At 34.5% G+C, this 27,932-nt stretch overlaps 2 protein-coding genes across 3 annotated transcripts; one reads left to right on the forward strand and one right to left on the reverse strand.

Annotated features, from left to right (window-relative positions):
• Positions 1-616: 616 nt before the first annotated feature.
• Positions 617-21,990, reverse strand: LOC106167126 (general transcription factor IIF subunit 2). Its single transcript, XM_013545835.3, has 8 exons — positions 21,819-21,990; positions 21,257-21,336; positions 20,460-20,611; positions 19,829-19,849; positions 19,460-19,544; positions 18,793-18,889; positions 17,653-17,796; positions 617-1,308 (listed from the first exon to the last, which is right to left on the reverse strand). The coding sequence occupies exons 1-8, from the start codon at positions 21,909-21,911 to the stop codon at positions 1,180-1,182; spliced, it is 801 nt and encodes a 266-aa protein (XP_013401289.1). The 5' UTR covers positions 21,912-21,990; the 3' UTR covers positions 617-1,179.
• Positions 21,986-27,925, forward strand: LOC106167125 (activating signal cointegrator 1 complex subunit 1-like). Of its 2 annotated transcripts, none has more exons than XM_013545833.2 (9): positions 21,986-22,125; positions 22,511-22,653; positions 23,862-23,970; positions 24,315-24,412; positions 24,898-25,076; positions 25,429-25,565; positions 26,154-26,273; positions 26,833-27,055; positions 27,571-27,925. In XM_013545833.2, exons 2-9 carry the CDS (start codon positions 22,530-22,532, stop codon positions 27,685-27,687), a joined length of 1,107 nt encoding a protein of 368 aa, XP_013401287.2. In that variant the 5' UTR covers positions 21,986-22,125; positions 22,511-22,529; the 3' UTR covers positions 27,688-27,925. The 2 variants fall into 2 exon arrangements, with proteins under 2 accessions (XP_013401287.2, XP_013401288.2); XM_013545834.2 differs by having other exon boundaries at positions 22,027-22,125; positions 22,520-22,653.
• The last annotated feature ends 7 nt before the right edge of the window (positions 27,926-27,932 follow it).

Raw genomic sequence — 27,932 nt, forward strand, 5'->3', positions numbered from 1 at the left:
AGAAAATAGACATTGCATGTGAACGAAGCCTAAGTTGTGAGAATTTACTAGTAAAAGCATACAATCAGCATATGACATTTTCATAAAAAAAATCCAGGAAATTGGAACAATTATTTATAATCACCAAGGCATATCTTTTCAAAAACTATTGAGGAAATTACAATCTATAATTTTGTTCTAATATTTTCAAATTAAATTTATAATTTTTCTCTCACAAGTGAAGAACACCAGTTTCTAAATCCAGTGCAATATAAAAACTAAAACAGGTTCAAATATTATAGTTTTTCAAGGGTTTGGGACATGGTGCACTTTTTTAATTGATGGAAAATGGTTGAAATTGCCAGAAAAAAAATTGGTAAATAAAGGCAGTGCATTGTGTGCCTTTGGAAGCTTACATATCAGTCAAGATGCAGTAACATCAAGTCATAGTAATTTGCTTTCTGTAGCCAGCTTTATAGCAGTAACTGCTAGATCATGTATTTACGAATTCCTGAAGAAGCTCAAGAGTAGGATAACGTATTTGTAATGTAGCATGGATTAATAGAGCTGATGTGAAAGAACTGTGAACTAGAAAGTTGAGGGTAATTCTAAAGAAATAGGCAAATAAACTTAACAATATTTGTAAATCCTGTTTGTATTTATTATTCTATTTACTCTACTATTGATGTAAGCTTAAGTCAAGTTATGAACGGAGTTAAATAATACTATGTTTAAATAATATGGTTTCCTTAAAAATGAGCCCCCACGCCCTCCCTTCTCCACTCCTTGGTTCGGCAAAGGTACTCTTCTTGTTGTACAATACCAATGCTGCCCTCTGGCAACAAGTGACAGAACGGCTATAAGCTTGGAGTGCTCCTTTCTTGTCTTTCCTTGTCAAAGAGTGGCTCTGAGTCCATACTTTGAATTCAGTCATTTTTTTTTTCACTTTTCAGTTCTTTGTCATATAATGACTCCCCAGACCTGTACTCCTTTCTTACTCACTGTCTTTCCTTGTCACAGGTCTCATGTTTGTATTAATTTTTTTCAATGTCTTTCTTTGACATTGAATGACTCCACAATCTGGTATTCAATTTTTGTACAATGCCCACATTTCTCAACTTTTTGACACTGAACAACTCCACGAGCTAGTGCTCTTCTGGGTGTTCATCACCTTTTTTGTTGGCACACCACTGCTGCCCCCTATGTATTTGTGCCACTTCCTGAACTTTCTTTATAATGTCTGTACTCTGGTTTCAGTTCCCACATGTTCTTGTGTGGGGCCTTCATGTTGTAAACGCAGATCTCTTTCAGGATTTCCTTCAGATATGGCTGAAATGGCAAGAATAAAGAACATTAAACCAAACATAACCAGACACCAATGATGGCGAATGTACAGACATCAGGCAAAGAAATGTGTAAGGGCATAAAACACTGAAATTCAAAGGTACATAAAATGAAAAATAACTGGACACCAACGATGGCAAGTGTACAGACAACATGAAGAAATTCAAAGGATCAATCAAGAGAACATGCTTGCCAATCATTTTCCACCCTCCATCAAATAAAAAAAATTAACTGAAAAAATAAACAATGATTCTTGATCTCTATGTCTGACATTCCAACGTAATCCTGATATGTCACTGTAAAGATGCAATGACTGGAGATCTGTCAACAGATGCTGATATCCCCAGTTTATTATAAAGATTGGATACTGCAGAACTACACTGTAACGTCATTATGTCTGGTTGTTCCATATAAAGGGATGAAAAATATGTAAATCAAAAGCCATTTATGACATCTACAGTAACTACTCAATAAACTTGAACATTTCACTTTTCAAGGTAAATTATTAGTGGACAATGAACTGACCAAAACTCTTGAAATTACAACAAGAAGTCAAATGGTTGATGTCTTAGTTAAATTTAATTATTTTCTTTGAGAAGAGAAAATGATATTTTTAGTGGGCTCTCTTCCAGTATTAAGGATTCTAGAGAATGTGACTTTCCTCTCATAAAGTAGTTATTTAATGCATTCTCTCTCTCTCTCTGAATTCCGTGGTACAGAATCCCGGTCCTGCAATATAGCACTGTAGACCAATCTTCCACTCCTTATTGTTGTAAGCACGTGCTTGGGTGTGTTTACCCAAGTATTATATAGGGGGTTTCTTATATAATCTATACATTTTATGATCTATCACAAAAGGGGGTGATTTTATTTGCATGATACCATGTTCAAGTTATTTCTTAGTCGGCTTGGCAGAGGGACTTTTATTGACCTGATAAAATACTAATAAATGTTTACACAACTAAGATAAAAGATCAAGGTTACCGCCAGAGATTACTCTGAAGGAGACGGACAACTCGAAACATGTAGTGAGTGTTATACCTTTATGTAGCAAAATTTTATTTTGTTGGAGTTTTCAAAACTTTTTCCCTAATCACCAGGGTATCTATCCAAAGTCACTGAAAAAATTATAATCTGTGAGGTGGACTTGTTTTTGAGTTCTAAGTTTATAGTTTTTTACTCTAATGAGTAAAATTTGCCAATATTAATCTCCATTAGGAATAAATTTAGTGTGAAATCTTGCAGCCTTATGAGAATGTTGACTATTACCAAATTAATTCAAATCAATGATTTTTATGATTTTTTTTTCAACAAAAGCCATGCTTTACATTATATCAAACATTAATGATATCCATTATTTCTTTTAACAACTGTTGCTTACAAAACTGTTTCAATAAATGTCCATAATTAACCTCCATATTTACAGTATACGTAGTCATATTTTATTATTATTAAAATTAAATGTTATCATATTTTTTTACCTCAGCACCACGTGGCATTATACTCAGCTGGGGTAAATTTATCTGATTTGGATCCAAATTAGTCACAAAAGGAGGCTAAAATTAATCCAGTCACGTCACAAAATACTTACTAATAGTATAAACTGCCAGCTCCCCTGCATACATAATCTATGCACAACATGATTTCTTTCCCATAATTCTATAATTCAAGGTCTTTAATTCTGCCGTCTGCTTGTACATAATTTATAAGAGAAATTAATTCAATGAGCTGTTGAAGTAGGCTTTATTTGGCTATGGGAAATAGGGAGAGGGGAGGGAAATGTATACTTTTTTTTCCTTTTCAAATTAAAATTTAAAACTAATAGAGAGAAAGGGGGAAGAAGGGAAAAACCTATGTTTTTCACACTGGGATTTAAACCGATACTTTAAAAAGAAAACTGTTACAGTAAACGCTGCCTCAAATTGCTCAGTACATATGGTAACCCAAATGCTGCCCTTGGCATTTAACAATATTACACAAAACGTCTGCGTCTCACTCAGGTAGCTGGCTGAACCTGGAAGCTAACATGGCAAATGTGAAAGGTGAATTAAAGATCAACAATTTTCCTGGAGTACAACTCGTTATTCTGACTGGGAAATCCTCACAGATGGAAGGAGACAGGATGATATATTTTTTCTCTACAAAACTGTGCCCAGCGCAAGCTTTCCCACAGTAAGAGATAGCACAACCATGATCTTTTATAACTTGCTAACTTTGTTTATGATAAAATTAGTAAACTCATGTTTAGAAACTAGCGAACACTGTCATGGAAAAAGGCAATTACTGAAAGGGAAAACAGAGACAAAATCTCTTTGAAATATCAGGAGAGCCAAATTCAGTTGAAATTATATTCATAATTAGTCAACATTTGCCCCAAAAAATTGTTTGTCCTACAATTTTCAACATAATTTGTGAAGTACGCTTTGAGAGACCTTATACACTAACCAAAAGACAAACCAATGCTGATGAAGACAAAACTCCTTCACTGGTGGAGGTAAAGAAATTGACTGCAATGATTTACACTGGAGATACCTTTCAAAAAAGTAGTTTTCTTTACTTAAAAACATCAAATTGCCCTTGACAGCTAACTAATGCCTGTAGTTTGGGAATTAAAGAGCCCAATTAACTGTCTGCTTCTAAATGACACATTAAATAAATTGTTTCGACTTCTACGCTGTGGAAATGGGGGTGTTTAAAGGTAGCAGGAGTCTTCCTTTTTGATACATTGGACATGATTAGGTGAATAAACTCTCAAATGTATCAGTTGTAAAATTTTGAGGTTCCACTAAGGATAACCTGCTGTGTGCGGTGCCCCATAGGCGAGTTATTAGGGATGAGGCAAAACCAAAGATCTGATAAAAATTTTCTCTAATTCTTTTTCCCCTGATAGACCTTTATATGGACAAAATATAACCCCCCCTCCAAATATGGGTGCACAAACACACATACACTAGTACACCTCTTTCTGCTGAAATGACGATAAACCAACCCTTTTGTTTTGATTATCATTTTTATGCAATTCACTTTATTTGTTTATTTATCTATTATTTGAGAAAAGTGGGAACCAATAATAAATCCAGCCTTAAAATAATTAAAGAAAAGACAAAAAACTCACTGACATCAAAGTTTATAGGACTAAATTAAGTTATCATACCAACAATATGGTGATCACTTCTTTATATTGATTTTTCTTTTTATTTCAAAAACGTTTTATTTTATTTCTTTGCAAAGAAATTCCTAGCTTTCCTAAAGTATGAAGTCATCTATTTCTGATATTACTTCCACAATTAATATGAAAATGTATGATCAAGTTTTGTTCCCTTTATGTAACAAATATAAAACAGACAAGAAATTGTTTTTAGAAGAGAGAAAAGGTTTCTTTTTACCCACAAGGCATCACATTTTCCATCTTTAAACAAGAGGCAATGAACAATTACTTTCTAGAGACATCCCGTAACCTGTATTGGTTGTTAGCAATAAGTCAGACCCCTCCGCCTACGATATTGACTACAATAAACAGTTCATAGGCGTGGGCAAACATTTTCAGCAAATATCACACTTCAAAACCTCGCCAACAAAATGCCTGAAAGATGAAAGACTTTATGCAGCTTCTTGACTTTGGTAATAAATGGAACAAACGTATCTATTAATGTAGGCCTGACCCACTTAATCGTTTCAACCGAGACTCCAAAATTTTACTGTTTCTTTGTTTATAGCAAAATCCAGTAAAGCACTAGTCAGTAATTTACTGTCATGTAAAATCTGTTGATAAAATATCATTATTTAATACAACTGAAAAATACTATTTTTGGACCTGAGTAAGAAGTAGAAGTATTGTAGAGTGCTTTGTTGAAAGAATCAACAATATCAAAGTAGAGACAACATTTTGGAGAAATAAAATTAATACCATTTTCCTGATTTTCTCACTAAATTACTACTGTAACAGCAGCTATCAAAGCAATTTGCTTGGAAGCAACATGAGTTTATCCGTACATCCATCAATGTTAGTGCTTATCAGTGAACCTTCAATGTTAAAGTGGTGTTCTACCTAGACATTCTATTATATACATATCATATTTGTTCTTCTTCTTGTACATTCTTTACAAGTAGGTCTGAGTGTATTTTCAAGAAGTAAAACTGCCACAGTCAGATGGGGACTCCAGGTGCTAACAGATGAACAATGTACTAGTATAAAATCAACAGCTTTTTTTTTTTATTCTACTTGACACCAGGAGGCATGTTTATCTGACTGCTTTTAACGAAAATCCCTGCGGAGTTGGACTGATCTACATAGAACAATAGTATCATTGGGAATAAGCCCTTAAATCCAGGTCCGACAGCGACTGACACTTCAGTCACACTAAACCAAAGCAACAATGCTACTCAGCAATGTGAAGGACTGAATAGTGCTTTATTTGAAAATAAATCCCTATGTATGTTTTCACTCATCAATCTAGATTCACTTTCCATATATAATCATTGTGTCTTTTTTATTTCTTTTTTTTTTGCTGTGTTTGTTCAAATAATCTACAATAACAGTTTTATGTAGAACAGGTGCTGCATTCCCCTATCCTGCCATCTATAAAATGCATGTATATATATATATATATACTAATTCCTCAATATGCCAGACAAGCAAGCATATACATATCAACTGAGAATGAGAAATGGAAACACACTCTACCTGCACTGTCTACAGCTGAGCTATATAGGTGAAAGATTAAGACTTAAGACTTATTACTATATAGCTTGTACAACAGCCACTGACAAAGAGCATATATTATACAAGTGGTATATTGCACCTACATGTATACATACATTTAGACTCTTCCTTATAGAAGGTGACAGCATACAAATATATTTATATAATATATATAATACATATATATAACCTAGCATAAAAGCAGTTTATTTCCTAACCATACACACATTATTATTGTATTATTATATTACATTTAACTCTTTCGTTTGTTGGTTTTTACAAAAAGAACTGTTACAATAATTGTCTTGCATGCAGAAATGTCTGCTGCAGCTATCTCATGACTACATGCTTTGTCTGTCTGTGAAATCCCTGTATTTATGATATAGGCTAAGATAGGGTTTTCTTTCTCTTCTGTTAAGATGGTGAGAAAGTGAACATCATAGGTGAAAAGCCCCTTGAGCCTAATAACAATTTACTTTTTAATTATGATGATTATTATATTTTTTTTGCTCACTGCACAGTAAAGGAAACTGGCAAGTTTTTCATATGTGTAATACTTTATTCAATTTCTTTCTTTTTTTCCGCAATAAAATTGTAACAACAAGTACACATTATTCCAACATTTACTGTGAAAATAAAATTCTTTTTATCCCAAAGACAACATTTGCATGCAGTATTCAGAGCTAGCAGACCTGCATTCATTTGGAACTTCCTTAACTTAGTAAGATAAAACACACCTGGTTTACCTAGCTGGAGGAGCTTCGAGGATTTCATTTTGTTTTTTTGCATAGCGTCTGGGTCACTATTGGTGTATTTACTTATCCAGATATCTGCTCTGAGCAAGTCAATTTATATTGGTTTTCATTTCCTAATAACAGGCAAGTTGTGAAGATATCCAAATAATTAAACATCTTTGTTCATTTCAACTTTAATTGTTGAGTTTAATAAATTTTATGAATTCTTTGGCGAAAACAGCAAACACCCAAGGTGTGTACATGCTACCATGACAGAATATTCTAATAATCTGCCAAGCATGGGAATGACCAGTAACAGGCTTGTCTGGGTCAGCATTCCACATACATTAACATGAGGCATATAATTATTAATATTTATGTGTTTATCAACTGCAGGCTAGCCAGCCCACAAATGTATAGTATATATCATTCAAAGCTCTATAAATCATTATTTATTTATTTACTTATTTATTCATTTTTTCATTTGTTTATCTCTCTATCCATCCATTCATCTATTCCTTTATTCATCCATCAATACATCCATCAATCTATATATCATTTATTTATTTGTTTGTTTGTTTGTTTGTTTGTTTGTTTGTTTATCAATCTAGCTGACCAGTGACAGGGAGGGCACCTGTATTCTTGGCATTATGCCCATCACTATCTGTCAACTACAAGTTGGTGTCCAGCAGATGATTGATAACCGGCAGATAGAGGTACATTCTACCTGTGCTGTTTTAACTGTAGTTCTTGGACAAATGCTCTACCTACCTGCAGGACATTTTTTCGCTGTCCTTTTTTTGCCTGTGTAAAAAATGTCAGACAAATAATGATAAATTGCTGTAGGAGATACTGGCAAGAGGCTACATCTTGTATACATCTTGTATACCTACTCTATCCTTTCCAAGTTTGTAAATGTGTACAGTACATGAGTGTAAATGGACATGTGTGTAAATGCTCGTTGATTATTCTGTCATCCTCGAGCAATGCTATACATTTCTACAGCCTTTTATCAATTCCTTCATTTATTTAGTTGTATAGTAATTTCTTGATGAAAGAACCTTTGTACTAAACTTTGGTGCAAAATAATATAATCAGATAAGTGATTTTCTTGACAGTCCATCAAAGGTTCTCGATCAAAAGACTGACTTACTGATTTTGTCATTTTTACACAAGAGACAATGAAAAACCTTCTTCATGGAAATTTAAGTCTTCTCTGAGAGAGAGAGAGAGAGAGAGAGAGAGAGAGAGAGAGAGAGAGAGAGAGAGAGAACTCTTGAATCTATTCTGACAATATTAATCCCAATTTGGTGTGATTTAATCTAACTTAACAACCCTGGGATTAAAAATAGCCCTCCAACACATCAACAAACCAATAGCCGTAAATAACACCCCAGTGTCCCTCCTCTATCCACAGCCTATTTGACCACAGATAAGGTAATGGACAACCCGTGGTCAACCCTTTGGTCAACTGGGCATGTAAAGTAAAATACGGTAATTATGCCATCTTTTCAGTGTTGAAAATTATCAATCTTTCAGATAAATTTGGACAAAATATTCTACTTCTCTATAGTATTTAGGGTCCTTTTACTATATAGAATAAAGCTATAGGGTAGCCGGCTTTGCATTTTTGTTACTAATATATCAGCAAAATACCGAAAATTGCATTTATGGCATCATTCGTAAAATGATATTTATGTAAATGCAATCAAATTTAGCCAGTGAGCACTAAAGATTCATTTATTATCCAAAACATGTCCATAAGGACAGTAATTTCGGTCTTTTTGTCTAACCCTGAATATAAAACTGTACCCTAGCTACATCAGTTACATCACATGTATCTGATTAGGGCTCATTTGGAATTCCTGCAAATTAAACACAGGCTACACAGCGGACAGAAATAGCTTTAATGTTATTAATAATACCACATTAATCAATAAATTATCAATAGACATGGACCTATATAAGCGTGATGTCAGATAACATAATTTCATGTTACTCCAGACATCTGTCATCACAAGATTATTACATCAAACAGACCTGACAGACCTGTGTTGGCAGGAGAGAAGAGGGCCGGGGGGGGGGGGGGGGGGGGGGGGGGGGGGGAGTTCAAAGGAACCACTATTTAGGTCAGGGAAGGTCATATTTGGATCAAAATTTAATTTAGGTTCTATGTTCTTATGGTAAAAAGGTCCACTATTTCAGAACCCCCTGTACAGTAATGTGGGGATATAAATATAACAAAGTTTACAGTAATGTATCATTCCCATTCAATCCTGTGACACTTCCTTTTGTTCACTTCCCAAATTTACATCATTTTCATTAATGCGTCCGGAAATAAATTTAAAGCAGTTTATGATAATATATCATCCTATTCAATACAGCGACGTGGTACTATTATTCGAACCTATCTGATAACATATTTGAAATATATCAGCACCGACCTCCTTGATCTGAATCGTATCTAAATCTGTCTGGTTAACTAATGCCAAAATTATCATTGTGTGAGATTTAATTACTTTGCCCCCCATTGAAGTTATGGATTTATTGCTTGTCACTGTAGAAGGAAACCGCTTTTATAATCTCTGAGTATGATTTATAATTCTTATGACTTTAATGAAAGAACTTTTGTTTCTGCAGAAGTCCTCTACTAAGTTTTGGTCATGAAAGGTCCTTTACACAGATCTCACGATAAGACAATTTTCAATTATCTTTAAGTTACTGTTTCAAGCTTTGCTGTATTCAGTTCCTGGCAAATTTAGTATGATCTGACCATAGATACAACTCGCAAAAAATATCATAAAACACCAAATCTTGTTTTACCGGAATGAAAAATGACTGTTATCATTGCATCTACTCAGATTTCATAATAAAGTACCTCACTTTCAGATATCTATATTAAAGCTTCATACAGGATAGAATTTAAGATGTGCTTTACTTGCCATAGCTAGGAGCCCATTATAATTTTAAAATCAAACTTGAATTGGATATCGCAAATTATTTTCTTGCCCATTTTGATAATTTGCACCAAGAAAGTGTTTGCGTGCACCTGTGTATGTATGTGCCTGTGTGTCACTGTTTGTGTGTGTGTGTGGGGGGGGGGGGGGGGGAGTCTACTTAATCCCCTCACATAATCCTGTGGGCTTATTAACGTAATCATTACCATGGCAATATACAATATCAATCTTACCAGTAATCTATTTATGATAAGTATTAGTAATATGAATGCAAATGTATGTGTCCATCTCATTTACAACTACCAGCTGTTGCGGTACACAAAATTGACCAAAAATATACATTTATCGATGCATGCACGCAACAGTCACTGCGTAGATCACCTCGTACAAACTCATCATTCTGATCTTAATGTGAAAATAATGCCACGTTAGCTCACATGGGTTCTTAAGTAGGAATATTAAATGGAAAAACACATATCTGTGACCACAATGTAATAGATTTACCATGCATGCTCATAATATTATCATAAGCCTAGGGCTTGCACACTCAAGCATTATGTTATGTTATGTTATGTTATGTTATGTTATGTTATGTTATTCACTGACATATTTAGAGGGGGATGCTCTACATATTACAGTAATATTACCATCGTCTAAAATTATTTAACATTTGTCTTACTCTACCCCCCCTCCCCCCGGCAAAAAAAAAAGAGATTATCAGTGAGCCAGCCTACCCCCTTCTTTGTGAAATACAAGAGATGTCAGTTAAAATGGAAGGCATGTGTCTGTTCGTACAGTGCAATGAGTCTAATATGCACGCCCACACCATCAATTCTTATATCATAGGAATATCATTATACTGGCATATCCAGAGTACACCCATACATGGGTGTCTTTTGTTTTGTGTCTCAACTGTTGATGACAGTAGTTATCCATTAAAAAAGAATAAAATGATTTAATACAATTCTACAATAAAATGTTTTGTTAGCAGTTGGTAAAATGGTTGATTCGGTAGCTTTGAAAAGTTAGTTGGCTTTGTGTATGAAAGTACATTTTTATGAATAATTAAAGATGATAAATGCTGAAAAAGCAAGATACTGGAATTACAGAGGCTTTTAAGAATAGTAGGTAATTACCATAGTTCTACATTTCTTATTATTATATTCATACATATTTACATATTCTGGCAACACTGTACAATCTAGTGTGGAACACTTTATGGAAATCGATGGAAATTGATGATATCAATATCCACTAAAACACATCCATATGCAAAAAAAGATATCCGGTTAATCTATTTTTTTTAGACCAGTGAATGAAAGGATAGAGCCTTTAGACAACCGCCTTTTATCCCACCACACAATAGCTGTATTATACCAAAACACACAGAGTGATATGATACATGTATAGGTCATCTGTCGGCAGAAACTCTGTGACAGGCGACCTTTTTTGTCACTAAAATACTGAAGAAAAGCTTATCTTTAAGTCTAAGTATGGGGGACATCTGGTTTTTTCCTCTTACAGTTTCTTAATTTCATTTATTAGTGTGTGTGTGTGTGTGTGTGTGTGTGAGTGAGAGAGAGAGAGAGAGAGACAGAGAGAGAGAGCGGCAGAGAGACAGCGCTAGAGTCCCTGAAACTTTAATAGACCCTCTGTGAGAAAAACGTCTTTGAAAGCCAAAGATGCAAAATCCAAAGCATATAGTATGACATAGCACCCACACTAGAGCTGTATCACTACCAAACATTCCTTACAACACATTGGTATTCATCATTCCAACAACAAACTTAGTTACACTCATAATAACACCTGGCAAGACAATTTCAGACTAAACTGAGAAAATTAATACCTTGCCCTCCATAATGACAACCAGATCTTGGTCTGTCCGAGCTGTTAATTTTTAATTTAACTTTTTTTACATCAAATGTATCAAAATTAGGCTAAGGAAAACACAAAACATTCAGATTTTGATCATTTGTTTTCTACCAAATCATCACTAACAAATTGGGCCAAGAAATACTAGTATGTGAATTTATGAAAAAAAAAAAAATAGAAAAGACCTTGACAAAACTCTAAAAAATAATCTCCAAGGCATCTTATTCACTGATAAACCAAAACCCTTCCCTTGACAGGACTTCCCTCATTGTGAGAAGTGAAATAAGATGATACCAGTCCTATTAATCCATGTAAGTTCCATATGAACTGAAAGTGAGAAGGTCTCCTTCTAAACAGGCAAAGTAAATCCGTACAGAAATAAATACCTCCTCTCCCCCCCCAAAAAAAAAGTAAAACTGAAATAAATGTGGAAAATCAGATGGCTTTGCATCAGAGAAACATTGCCGTGAGTGTCTGCAAATGATAAATCTTGAAAAGGCAGAAGATAACAAAGAGGAAGGGAGAGGTTTGAAAATGTGAAGTAAAAATATGATGTGCCACAAATGGCCAGAAGGAATCCTGTTACCACAAAATCAGGTGCATGATCACATATATCATCCCTAAAGATGCTCAGTAAAACACATGTGCCTGATGGGTTATTAAAGGCTGGGGATTCTCATTTAAGTCCATGGATTAAACTCACTATTCCAGTACAAATCTGTCAGCTGATATTGGCTGCACGTGCTCTGCCTGATCATATTTGGGCACAGTGAAATTTACATGAAATGAAAAGAGGTTCTTTTTCACTTTTCTTGTTCAAAAATTTAATCATTTTTTGGTCAGTGGTAAATTTGCACAAAAGAAGAATAAGCTATATTTCACTTTTCTTGTTCAAAAATTTGAGCAGTCTTTGATCATTGATAAATTGGCTCAAAAGAGAAAGATGTTACTTTTTCACTTTTCTCATTCAAAGGAAATTCTCATGATAAGTATTCTTTTCTATCAGCAACAAAGATTTTGCATGCCTTTTGAGTGAATCCCAGTCAACACTACCTCAACGCCAGGTAAAATGCCACACACATCATCCTCAAAAAATGTGCCATAAAAAACTAAGGATGGTCCAACGATTTGGGCTAATATCCTATCTAGGAAAATAAGATGGACCCATCATTTCACAGCAAGTGGGCACTGGTATCTGTATAGCCCTGTATTTCTAGCAATCAGCAGCAAATTCTTTCCTAAAACTTTAAGGAAATGAAGTAAAAACCCATTTTCCAGTGTTTTATTATTGATTTTTAAGATCACATTTAAAATTCACTAGTCTCCATCTCTTCTATGAGAGTAAATCAAAAATTACCTGCAGATTAGATTCCAGGTGTTTTTTCACCTGTACATCAGGTACATGACTGTAGACTTAATGTCCTCTAAATCATTACCTGTACTAAAGGAAGGGGCAGAATACTGCACAGGGCTTTTACCTAGAAGGTTACACTTGTATAGCTTTGATGAAAAATACATTCTGACTTGCACATACGCGTGTATCCATAAGATATTTTGTTCCCCTCCCTCCCCCCCCTCATTGCAAAAATATCTGCTGACATCAATGATTGTATGTTCGTATATGTTCGTCTCTGTGTTTTATGTTAGAGTGCATGTGCACGTGTATATATGCATGTGTATTTAAGATCCCATTCCTATTGACACCATAAGTTAAATGCAGATTTATCCAACTCTTTGGGGACTCTAGCTGAGTGCAATCATCTTAACTGAATGAGACGCCACCTTATTTCCAATGTGCTCATATAATCATATAATATCACATAAGCTTTTCTGCATTCTCTTTAGCACCAGGAAGAGCCATGTTAGTCTGTTAAACTGATTGCATTCAGTGAGAGTCATTGCATAGTTGGATCGATCTACATAGACTGATAGTATCTATGGGAATGGGACCTGGGAGTAGAAAGGTGTACAGAACAGCTATGTGTGTGTGTGTGTGTGTGTGTGTGTGTGTGTGTGTGTGTGTGTGTGTGTGTGTGAGAGAGAGAGAGTTTTTGTGTATGTGAGTGTATGCTTCTGAATCTGATAGTAAAAAAGTGTTGAAGAGATCTGAATACATGTACGTGTGTTTGCCTAAGTGTATATCAGGCATATGTGTGTGTTCATGTGCGTGCACACGTGCATTTCCATGTGTGTGTGTGTGTGTGTGTGTGTGTGTGTGTGCACGCATTCAGGTGTGTGTAAGATCGAACAGGTGTAAAAAACATCTGGATATTCCCACCGAGAACTGAAGTGCAGGAACTACTGAAGTTAAAGAACAGTTGTGGCATTTTCACCTGATGAACGCACCTGAACAGACAAACAACAGTTAACCCTTCCCCTCCTTCCTAAAAACAGTGACAGCCACAGAAATGTTGATTGGGAATACTTCAGCCTATGAAAGAAATCTGTCAAATTTCTTGTTAATTTAAAAGACCAAAAGAATGGCAGGGTTCTTATTCATATATATCAATATTGCATCTATCACGGATGTGGAAATTCATAGGAAAAAAGACATTTGCAAGGTAGACCGTTCAAGAGGAAACTCCTCCCTAACTGATACAGTTGATAAAACTGAATGGCAAAAATCCCTGAAGAATTACCTCAGGCTTGCATTTGTATCAAAATCTGATTACCACAACGACTGCAATCAGTTCATGCATGTTTTATTGAAAAAAAAAAAAAAAAAAAAAACAGGAGTGCCTTTTTTAAAGAACACGTTCAACATTTTTATCAGTCTAAAAATGTCTGTTCTGGTGAAATAAGAAGAAAAAAATGATATACCAAGCCGTAATTTATGTTGCTCCTCTTAACATGGAATGTGAAGATTAGACAGAGCCTAGAAAACCACAGACCATCTCCAATATGGAGAAAAGTGATAAATTAGACTAACCAGACTGTACTTGTCAGGCTTCATATCTGGATTACTTAAGCCCATGTTTCACGAGAGAAGTTATGACCAAAAGCTGGTTTAACTTATAGACCAGAATTCTTAGTCTATCTGAACCAATATGAATCAGTGGTAGCCAGTTCTGCAACTGTCACATAAAAATAAAGAAATGGATATAGACTAATATTCACTTGATATTAGAAAACTACTACAATATTTTCCCACAGTTAGTGGATTAAATTCCATGGTCTTAAAGTTAAGACCAACTTTGTCCTAATAGTTCCTTTGTGAAGCTGACATCTGGGACAATATGATGGCTACAGAGATAAAAGTTACAACAATAACCATGCATCCGCAGATGCTCTGCACCGGTTAAAACATTTAACAGACATTTTCTAGGGCAAATGACGTTTATTTATTATATCTAAACTCATTTTCATTATTACCTTTCTCTAAATGCAACTTGCAGTATATGGGTAATACTTCAGTTTCATAACTGTGGCAGAAAAACTCATCTCACTGCTGCCTCTGTTTGCATATATATTGATACAGTCACTCTATATGCCCTTTTCCCACCTTGCCGTATACTTATCAGCACTGTGACATTTTGAGAGATTGAGAACTTCACAACTTGGTTATAGTATGCAAGAGAATCATCTAAATGGAGCACCTATTCCTCACTCAACCAGTTGACCTGATTTATGTCGATTGGTCCAACACCTCCCCCTCTTTACATAGTGTTATTACGCCTTAAGACCATTCAAAGTGTTGCAATTCAGATAAGTATTACTTATAATGTGAAAAGGACCTTACATTTATTGCCTGCCCTAGCTAGATAATATCAAAGACACCACCCCCTATCCAGTTGGGAAGCATATATTCATTTCTAAAACAGACTGCATGACACTACAGACCCCAACCCTGAATTGTGGAAAGGTATTTTACATTTTTAAAACTTTGTATAGCCTGCACATAAAGTCAACATAAAACTAACCTCTGTAACTTTGCATATAGCTACGATATAGTATTATTAACTATTCTGTAAAATTTTAACCATGGTGTTTACACGGCCTTCAAAATGTATTCATATTAAGTTATCATTAAAAAACTGAGTGCCCTTAACAGTTGGGCCTTTTTCCAAGTGGTTTTCAGCAAAACAAATGTATCTACTGTAATTTCTTAAGATCTTCATACACCCAGATTTCTCAAATATTTTTCCAAGATTTATCATTATATGCACCTAAAAATATACTTTCAAACTCCAAGCCAAGCAACTTTTAATTCAAGACTTTCAAGCATAATGAATAAACCACAACTTTGTGGAAAATCATTAATTTATTTTATTCAAATTTACAGAGTAATTACAATATCTATGTAATAATTTGCACTTAACTCAATTACAAAGGTAAGCACTTTGATCAATGTTATCTTCCATAATACGTGATGATCCTTAAACCAATTAGTTATATCCTTTCCATTTGTCGTGACCAATTATATTTATCAAATAATTGTCTTTCTATATTTGTGTGCTTTGTAACTCCTAGATTATCTGATAACTCGAAACCAAAGGTATGTTACTATCAGAAACCATTGTTTGAGCAAAATGTTGATAAACACATAATTGTGTTTTAATCTGTGTAAGATTGCATATCTAAAATGGGTTAATAAGTTTTTTTTTCTTTTAATCTGTGACTGAGACATTATTTGCTTTGTATATTCTGATATAACTGTATAGTTAGGTATTCTTTGCATCTGTACGATATGTTTTGAATAGAGGATTATAATTTTAACATATTGTTTTTCATATACTGTATGTCATAATAAATAATAATCTCTCTCTCTCTCTCACACACGGACACACACACACACACACACACCTGTATCGCCAGTACCTTTTTTTCTTCAAACTTTCCATATGACAACTTTGGGCCCAAGTTTTATCTGGTGCCTTAAATATTTAACTTCCAAGGTAAAAAAAATAAATAAATAAACAAAACATTATAATTTACTTGAAATTTATGTGCAATCAATATACAGTTTAATGAACAACAGTAAAAGTTTGTCCATGCCATGTAATGTATAATGATACAATGCTCTATATAAGACATAAATTATTATTATTATTATTATTATTATTATTATTCCAGTAACAGTAACTAGAAACAGCAGAGCATGCTGATAATACAGAGGTCAGATTTTAGTGAACTCTGGAACCGAGGGTGTTACAAGAAAACAGGAGAGGCGTTCTTTTGTCTCATAAGCAGTGTACACCAGACAGTGACTCCACACCACAAGTTCATACAGTCAATGAATCAGGCCATGTATAGTAGTCATAGCACACATTCCAGCTCTGATGAATTTTCTTCTTAAAAATCTGCAGCAAAAGTTACCAGACTAAGATGATTCACATAAAAGCCAATCCTAAAAGAAGGGTCGAATGACCCGCATTTTGTGAGTCACTCTCTTAAGTTAAATAATGGAATACCAGCACATTCACCCATATATAATTGCATCAGCCATGGCCTATTAATCTCTCAAACATGGGCCAACTGAGCAATGATTGCGTTAGAGAAGCTACAGGTCACAATCATGTGACTCACGCATGAAATTTTATTTTAACCAGCCCTGGAATGAGTCATCATTTGGGTGAGCACTTGTACCCGCCTTAATAAATATGCATGAGTTGCAGTTTGGAAAATACCATGAACCTGAATGATATTGTGATGCTACAGAAGAATATGCAACAGTAATTGCTGGAAAGGATAACTTATAATTAAGACACACTTAATTTTCATAAAAACAGCCTAATACTTGTAAATAAGGATGAAATACCTTTTTTATCCAGTCAATGAAAGAAAATTGTGTATTAAATTGAAACTGGTATTAAGAAAATAGTTTGGATTGAATCTGAGAATAGATACACAGAAAAAATATTGAATGTTTAGGTTTTTCCTGTTTTAAATCCTGTTTCAAGATATCCTCTAGAATCACAACTATTCTGTGTTTTTAGTTTTAGAATGATATAATAACACACCTTGGTAAAAAGAAGGAAAAATGTCAAAATTTCCTGTCAAACAAATGTGTGCTCTGATAAAAAGATCTCAGTGTGACAAAAATAAATCAATAAAAACTTACCGCGGGCTGCCTAGTCAGGTTGACCAGATCTCTCACATTGTAATACTGATGTTTTTCAAATGCTGAGAATAACATATCCATGACTTGTTCTTTGTCCTTCCGTGATTTTTTCCCTTCATCTTTCTTCTTGGCTAGGTAGTCTTTCTGCAATGGTATAAAATAACAATCATGTTGAGAAAAGAAGTGACGGAGAAGCTTACCAGTCTAGCAGTCTTTCTTCAATGGTATAAAATTTATTATGGTGAGAAAAAAAAAGGGATGGAACAGCTAATAGTCTTTCTGCAATGGTATAAATTAACAATTATGGTCAGGAAAGAAGACTAAGATGGAACAGCTTGGAAAGTTTGATGGAAAATGGAGTTGAAGGAGAGAAGGTGTGACTTGAATGTCATGTTTGAAAGAGATGGTTGGAGGATGGAGGTGTAAAGGACAATGGAGTACAGCTACTGGAGAGCGCAAGAGCAGTCTGCGACATTAGCCACTAGTCCTATGCCCACAACACGTAATATTTTGTATGGACCAGGAGATTTGTCAGGATGTATGAATTTAGTGGTCCAACATGGCCAATAGATTTTGTTTTTTTTTTTTAAGTTTCCAAGAGCTTTTGATTTGATTTTTATTTCTGTGTCTATTTAATGTATATATTTTGTGATTTTTCTAAATTAGAAAAAAGTTTAAAACAAAATCTCAGTCTTGTTATAAGTATTTATAAATGCAATAGGGTAAATGCCCAGTCTTATTGAAATTTTCATTCCGACCAATGAATCCTGATTCGGAAAAATAGCTTTTAGGATATTGGTGGCCCTAATGGTACGTAAGCTGAAAAGGTAATGGCAAAGGGATTACCATCGGAGGCATCGGGAGGATTTTGAAGTACTAAATGGTATCATTAAATCAGTGATGAAACAGTGACAGTGGGTGTTCAGGTAAAGGAGATACTTGAGAAACCAATTTTTCAGTTTTTACCCCCCAGTGGCAATCATGATGTCACCTGTAAGATCACATGTGTAAACGTTAATTAATTTAGTCACTGAACATTGAAGATTTATTTATAAGCCAAAAGAATGCACGGAAGGCAGTAAATAAGAAGTTTTGGGTGAAGGATGACAAAATCCTTAAGGATAGCAGTTATGTACTTACATTAAACTGGTGATCAGACTTGGGTTTGTAGTTTAATACTATCTTGTCCAGCTGTTGCACTTGTCTCTGTGGCTTATTCTGTTGTTCTACATGTATTCTGTAAGTTGATAATAATATATTAATTATTATTATCAGTATAGTAACAACATTCATTTAAAATTACTATCAAAAAGTTCAAGTTTTACATTTGCAGTGTAAAAGCAATATTGAAAGATGTGAGAATCAATTAAAATGATTATATTTTGATATAAACACTTCAATACTATTTAAATTTTTTACCAGACCAGATATATGATGTATACTATGAGAAGATATCATAACAACCAGGCCTAAAAAGACATCAAGCATGAGACTGCCATTTAGTGAAAAAAGTCAGAAAATATGGCATGAGGTCTAGGGGGCCACCTAGGTGAATGATATTTTTGGCTCCCAAAAAGTCAGAAATACGCCAATAGTCGAAAAAAGTCATCCCTGTGATATCTGTATAGTGTAAACACCAAGCTCTATACCTAAACTTGTCTTTTTCATATGAAAAGACAACAAATACAACTGATGGTGATATTAGTACGTCCAGAAACATTGTGACTGTCCATAATATCACAATAATTGAGCTATAACCCTATTAAATAACATAAACAGCCAGTTTCCATCCTGAAATCTTACTCACCGTTTAAGCTTCATATAGTTATCGTCACCAAGTGGTCTGCACTCTGCTCTGTGCATGACTTTGCCTTCCACTGCTACTCGTTGCTCTGAAATCACAATACCAGTACAGTCATTGTTCAACAAATTGGAAATCCTCCTTCCACTACCGCTGCCACGACACACACGCATGCATGCACACACACACACACCACACACTTTTTCTTCATATGAATCATATCTAACCCCTCGTGACTGTTTTTTTTCCTAAAGACTAGGAAATTATGGTGAAAAGTGCGACTGATAAATTGTGTTTATTTGTTTTATTAAAAAAATACAGTACATGTCATCAGAGTATTAAAGCTGTATGGACAACTATATATACCCCACTTACCATTAGTGTCCCCGGATACACCTGTTTGAAAAAAGACAAATGAAAACGTATTTTAATGACAAAACATATTAAACTAATAAGACACAAGAATTTATTACTTTAATATCCTGCCAACAAAGCGAAAAAAAAGTCACTCCTTAGTTTGAAATATCCACAAAATAATTTCAATGCATTACTAGTAACTATTCATTTTTACTAAGATATCTGTTTTACTAGATATTGGATATTGCAACACAATGGAGGGGGGGAGGCAGAGGGGGGCACAGAAGGCATGGGGACCTTCTTAGCCACATGTGTGACAACTGCAGATCATAAGACACAGGACTGCAAATTAAAAGACATACAGTTTGCATATGGGAGAAAAAGATTCATCATGAATTTCATCCATGAAGGGAAAAAATTAAAATCTTATTTATAACTAGAACCAGTGGATTTTGTATTTTTTCTCAGATTCTGTCAGGATATAGCATGATGACAAACTGATTTTAATTGGGAAATTTAAAAACTGGTAAATTGCTGATATTTCCAGTAATTTTTATAGAGGTCAAAAGCCTATTGCACATATGCCTTCAATATGACTGCAAATCAGCCAATGATGCACATTAAAATATCGTACAGATGAAATTTTTACCTGCACCATCCTGTGTGAGCACGAACAATTTCTGATTCGCTGTTCCCGTGACAACAAACTTGTGATCTCTTGGAACCTCCTCTCCTGTTTCGTCTTTTTTCGCAAGCGATTCTTGGAGAGAGAATAAAACTTCAGGTTTCCCACCCTGGAATCTGAAAAATGTGTGTGACAGGTATAAAATGCATGTAATACCTTTACACAGCAATAAAGTCAATTTTCCTGAAAATTCCAAAAATTCATGAAGCAATATCTTATCCTCACATATATATCAACCAAATTATGGAACTTCTGTGGTAAAACTAGTTGATGTTGGGGGTCTAGATCCTAAGACTTTTCATTTACAAAAACCTGAATTGACTGGTCACCTTATTTATTTATGGCTAGGAATAGATGGGTCCCCATAGCCTCGTCACACATATGAAACCCTAATGTTGGATAGTTGTTGAATTTTTCCCACAAAAGTTCCAGAATTCGATTGATATGTATATGCATATTCATAAGTCTTATTTTACAGGATGATTAAAAAATCACTCACAAATAAGCAATAAAACAGCAGAATTAACAAAACTTGAAAACTTTGGAACAAAAAATTTTGTCTGAGTTGTGAAACCATTCAAGTCAGGCAACATTCATATTAAAAGTACGTAACAAATGCTCAACAAAAAGAATCCCACCGTTATAAGGTGATAACTTATATGGACTTAATTGGATATTCAATAAAAATGTTAAACAAAAAAAAAAGGAAACGATGCAATCATCTCCCAAGTATGGACTTAATTCCTACAGCCTACATGTACCTTGGCTGTGTAATTCTGAGCTTTCCCACTTCATTAGAGCTCCCAGCTTTCTTCCACCTTTCTGCTAAATATTTGGGAACCTGGAAAGCAAAGTTATAACAACTGATAAAAATAACCATTGTACTGTATTTATATTGTTTATTTATTATTTGATAATTTATTATTAACAATTTAGACATATTTGCTGCTGTTCTCGATGTGACAACAATATATACATTTATATATATAATTACAAAATGTAAGCGTCATATTAAGTAACTGTTTATATGATTTATAAATCACAAACAAAACATGTAAATTCATGCTTTGTCCTTTAATGTCATGAGTACATGTGTTTAATTTTTACAATATGCTCTACTCCTAGAGCATGCATTTTTAAAAACTGGATTTTACTAGTAGGGCGATTGCATTTATTTCCTTTAACAATGTTTTTTGTTCTTGTTTGAGTTTTTAACACTTTAGTGGACTCGTATGCTAATATTATAAGGTCGTTTTGCATTGCTTTTTAATTATTTCTAAATTCTCCAAACCGAGTTTTCACTGTTTCAGTTTCGCTGTTTACCTTCACCAACCAAACTCCTCTGCTTGCTGCGGTTAAATCCAGATCAGACAACTCGTGAACTTTCTCTGTTTTGTCCATTTGGCCTTTTTGCATTTTAAACGCAAATGCTTACGTTTAACGTTAAATATTGTGGCCAAAAGTAATTTTGCCGAGAGCACGAAATCAACATGTTTTCAGAACCATTACGCATGCGCTCTCATCTAGTTTCACTTCCGTCAACTTCCGGTAAGCGACGACGTGGAAGAAAGACCGTCAGCTGCGTCAACACTTTCGTTTCATCAACACCAAAAGACCAGAATATTTAATGGTACGCTAAAGTTGAAACGCAAACCCCTTTTCATGGTGTTGTTATGGGTCAGATGTAATATATATCCATTTTACAGCCAAAGTTTTACATTTATGTATGGGTTTCGATCATTTAGTTCTGCTACTAAGCCTACTTCTCTGGACTTCCTTGGGTTAATTCCTACATGTAGGACCTTGAGACTCAAGAAACCAACATCTTATTAAGATTCTTGTTCTATGTTTGGTTCAAATCTATGGTCGTTGTCACTGATCATTTACTGCTGACGCCTTGATTGTCTAAGGCAATATGAAACTACCTTGTACTTGAGTATATATACACAATATACTCAGTACACCCTAAATGTAGTCCTGTGAAATAAGATGTATTTTGATATTTGATGATCTAGCTGTTGCAGAGGCATCTTGATGGAGTTTGATGTGCTTCACCCCCAGCTGGTCCACATTGGTGGACGGTGTTACAGAAAGTACTCCACAAATGCTGCCAGCAGAGAGGAAGATGAATACATCCGTCCATATCAAGAAGAAGAATGTAATCTTTGCTCCTTTTTTATTTACTTTTATTGATTCAGAATTAGTTTAATTACATTTAGTTAATGAATAATGTTGTTGGGCCAAGACTAGTACATGTATACTAGTAGCTTAATAATTGACCTATGAAATGTTTTCTTTTGGTATTTACTATTCTTGACCATGGTTGATCATGTTAGAAGTTTAATCTTACATTTTTTGAACTTTTAGAAATTGAAAGGTACACTTACTCAATGAGATTAAGCTGCCAAAATGGATTTTTGTAGGCAAATAAGCAATTTTCTTGTACTCACAAATCATTTAGCTATCCCCCTCTGCACTTGGATTCAACTTTTGATAAAATTTATAAAGGTTGATTTTAACTCAAAATGCCTGGCCAATCATTATAACAGATACCATTTTCCTATAAGCTCCAATGGAAATATCAACATCATGTACGCTCCAGAAAAAGGGGTTACTATAGTACTAAAGCATTTTTAGGTCTATGTAAGGTTTTATAAGAAGCTGTGGATGCCAAAAATAAGAATTTTGGGATTTTCAAACCCATGTAGTGTACCTTTAACCAGTCAATTATCAGCATTCATAATTGTAGACACTTTGTTTGCACTGTACTGGTAGTGATCAATATATCCTGCCATATTACTGTTTGCAAAGATGGAGTCGTAGCTGTCCACATTTATTGGTAAAACTTAATTCCTGCATTCTGAAAATTAACTACTTAAAGGGATAATAACTATTCGTTTCAGCCAAAAAATGAATTTTCCTAGAGTAAACAACAATTTTCCCATACTAACCAATGGTTAATGAATCCATTTTTACATTCAAAGTTAGTCCCTGTTTTTTTTCTAAAAGATTTGGTTTTTTCTTAAAATCTCTTAAGAGATTTTAACAGAGTAGAGCCATCAATGGAGGTCACGTGGTCTAAAGACAAGCTCAGATATCAGTAAAAATAGCTATAACTGCCGTTTTTGTGGTAAAACAGAATACATTATATTTCTATGAGTTATTCACAATGTTTTTATTGTGAAATATAGATCTCATACGAAGAGTTATTATCCCTGTAAAATTTTTTGAAAAAATTTGACATTATTTTTTTTTAAATAATAAAAAGATAATTTCTTTTTTATTTCACAGATGATGACAGGGATGTTTACTGTGATGAAATTGTTTTTTAAAATAATAAAAAGATGATTTCTTTTTATTTCACAGATGATGACAGAGATGTATACTGCGATGAAATCTGTGGTGTTGATGTCAATGTTGAACAGACAGAGAAGGGCTACAGATCCAAAATGGATGTACCCAGTGCATATTTCAAGTAAATTATTTTCCTTTTTTCCGTTTTCATGTGAGAGAGTGTCGATCTTTGTATTTCCAATTTGGAAAAAACTCAGTGAAAAGAAAGCCAGTTTATAGTCAATCTTAATTACAGTGCAGATATGATTCTTTTTGTTGAAGATAACAATTTGAAGAATTTTCTTACTAAAAAATAAAAAGACAGAAAGAAAAAGTTAGTATAAATGGTAATTTTTCTAAGGATTATGTATTTGGTTTACTTTGGGGATCAAGGTAAATTTGTTAAAATTTCTTGGAAAATTACAATTTTGCAATAAAAAGGTCTTACATTTATTGTGTGCCTTAATTTTATTATTAAATGTTCAGATTTATCATCGGCAAAAAGGGTGAGACAAAAAGGAAACTGGAGTACGAGACAAAGACACAGATTAGAATACCAAGGCAGGGACAGGAAGGAGACATAGGTATAAAAGTGATCATTTGCCACATATTTATTTTTTATTCAGCAAAAGCACAACTTAAATGGTGGCTTTGGTGGTCAGATATGGCAACCAACTAAAAAGTATACTCTGAGGATCAAATATGGTGACCCACTAAAAAACTTGCCATCTAATCCGCTAATAGACAAGGAATAGATGTCCCATGGGGAAGTATGCAAGTGGGTTGGCTATATTTGATCCTAGGACTAGTTAGTCCACTTTTCTGAATGCGGCCTTTGACATAACAATATACAGTAGATTACAGTATGATGTAGTCATCACCAGCATCAAAGCTCTGCCAAATTTGATATTTTTGCTTTCCTTTTTATGCAAAATTTTGTAATTACACTTTCTTCAAACAATTGCTACTCTTTAGAGAAACCGTATCTTAAACCAAGCAGATTCTTTTTTGGAACAGTTTTGATATATGTTTGTCTGTCCATTTGACAGCATTTGCTGCCTATTTTCAGTAATCCATGGCCAAGACAGGAAAGGAGTAGTGTCAGCCAGAACAAGGATAGAGGTAATGGTGGATAGCGCCAGACAGAGGCTGCCATTCACCCACTTTCTCTCTCTCCCAGTGAATGGACAGAAGATTAAAGACGCTTTCCTGGATTTTAAGGCAGATGTTCTGCGTGAATGTGATGGGGTAAGTAGGCTTGTGTGCATGTGTATGTGCACACGCACAACTTTCTGCATGTGTTTTTGCACGTTTTTGCACCCCCCCCATTTTAGAGGGCGAATGGTGCATGCATGTGTGTGCGCACACATCTTTGTGTTTTTTTTGCACGTGTGTGTGCGTCTGCATGTATGACTGATGGTTTGCATGTTTGTGTATACATTTATGTGTATCCATACATGTGGATGATTTTGTATGAATCTTCATGTGTGTACATGTTACATACATGTTACATACATGTACACTGTATGCATATGTATGTGTATGTATAAAAAGTTATTTATTTATTTCTTAAATTTTAAACTATTGTTTCTCTCCACAGGACAGAGGCATTGTACCCGCAGTTTTCCAGAACCCAGATAAACTTCACTTGACGCTAGGCATCATGGCACTGATGAATGGGACTGAGATTGTCAAGGCAACAGATCTACTGCAGCAGTGTAGGGAAGACCTTGTCAAGTGAGTCGGGAAGAGTGAAATTTTTATCTCTGAATCAGTACAGAGGCAGATCCAGGATTATTTGAAGTGGGGGTGTCCGGTTTGTGGGAATGACAGGAAGCAGATGCCCAAAAATGTTTTTTGCCCCCCTTAATCCGCCACTGCAGTGACTGGCGTCAAGTTGATGGACGTCAGAGCTGATCAAGAGCACTTGTGTCAAGAGCATACTGGGATGTATAGAAAGAAAGAAAAAAAACTGATGTCACTGCATGTGTCAGGAAGGACAGATTAAATACTTTAGATCCACAAAGATTTGCTTGTATATTGTTAACTTTATTGAAAATCATTAATACACCAAGTGCTTGGGGGCATTTTTTGATTGGATGGGAGGGAGATTGTAGCATTCAGGAAAGAATTAGCCAGAAGGTTGATTCTCAGCCCCTCTCGTTTCCTGCACTTTAAGACTGACTTGGTTGCTACTTGGATGTTGGTGAATTTCCATTTCCAGTGCTTCGTAAAAAACAAGCAGCAAATTGTTGGTTTGAAAGTTTTGATTTTTTGAAAAATTTATTTCTGAAATGTGTTTCTCCTTTTTTGCTCTCATTTCAGTCCAATACTAAAGGGAGAACCTCTGGATGCTATAATTCAAGGTCTGGAGTATATGAACGACGAGCCAGGAAAAGTTAATGTCCTATATGCTAATGTCATGCTGCAAGATGGAAGTGACAGGTAAAAATCTTGTTAATCTTTTGAAAAAAGATTTAAAAAAAAAACTACAGTGATGATGTTACAGCTGATTCTTATGAAGAAATAATACAATCTTGTTTAAATATGTGTTAGATGCTGGTTTTATTTGAATAAATTTTGTGTTGATACGGGGGGGGGGGGGGATATTGGAATTAAACGTACACTCTGTCGGGCAGATATTGATATTTTTGAGGGAGGTTTTGATAATTCTTGTGACATTTTCCTTGATGTAAAATGTAAAATTGTCCATGGTTATTCATCGAAACAATGCGTCCTAGTGTGTTTTGCAAAAATTATAAGTTTTTATTTAATTTTATTCCTCCTGAAGATACAAGTAGCTCATTGTCATCTAGCTGTTATAAGTCTTCATGCAAAATCTTAAAATTTGAGATTTTGTACAACATGGTATTGTTAAATAAAGTAACATTAGGTACAGAAATTACTCAACTTAGAAAAAAAAAACTATTTTATTATTTAAATTTTAATAAATGGTTGCAATATATTTTGTATACTTTGTCACATATTTTACTTTGTCTTTCAGACTTCAGGTACTGGCAGACAGAATTAAGGACAGATTCGTTTCAGCAGGCTTACTTAAAAAGGACAGATACGAACGGGTTAAGCTGCATGTGACACTTATGAACGCAAAGTTTATTGGAGACGCTCATAAAGAGATAGCGTCAAAATCCCAGGATGTACGACAGCAGGAACAGCTTCAGTTTTCTGGTGAAAGGGAATACTTCGATGCCACCAATGTGTTAAGAGTAAGTCATGGAGGCCCTTACGAAAATTTCCTATAGGAGTCTGTGAAGGCATAGAGGACTCTATGGAATCTGCCACTCTATTGGAATTCTGTCAAATGTCCTAAATGAAACTTATGTCCCATAGGTTCCTAAAGGATTTGGGGTTAATTTCTTACATGACATCCCATAGGAAATTTCTGTAAGGGGGATGTTTATCAAATGTGTAAATGTCATATAAAAAGATTTTAAGCATACGTCATAATAGTCATGTGGACATTTGTGTACATATCTAATAGTATTAAATATTTATTGAAATCTGTTCTTTTTTTTAAGAAATCCTTGTACATTCCATTTAAGAGTTTGTCTCATTGTTTTTGTTTGTTTTTTTCGTTTTTACCTTGTTTCTCATTTTAAAGAAATTATGCTTAGAAGATTTTATTGATATTAGGTGATCGATCAGTTGAAAGCAAATAATCTTTTTATACATTTGTTAGGCTTACTTAACTGTACTTAATTTTAGGTTTCTTCTTTTCTAGATGTTTCGTGACTACAAGTTTGGGGAACATCTAATAGACAGCATTCACATATCCCAAAGAGGTTTTTATGACAAAGATGGATATTACGCAGCAGCAGCCAAAGTGCCTCTAACATAGCACTAGTGAAAAAGATGCTTCTTTTATGCCATCAAATTTGTAAAGACCATTATCAAGACGCGACTGGACAGGATGTGATGTCATCTAGACATAATCGTACATTTTCCATAAAATGCATTGAAATAAAAGTTTAAAACACATTGCATACATTAATTAAATATTAACAGTGCACATGCAATAAAAGGCTTTGAAGGTAAAGTCCACTTCTCTTAACATTGAAATAAAAAGTCTGGTTTTAGTGAAAG

This window comes from Lingula anatina, chromosome 10 (genome assembly GCF_051362555.1).
Source record: "Lingula anatina isolate TDL-2025a chromosome 10, LinAna3.0, whole genome shotgun sequence".
NCBI classification, from domain to species: domain Eukaryota; kingdom Metazoa; phylum Brachiopoda; class Lingulata; order Lingulida; family Lingulidae; genus Lingula; species Lingula anatina.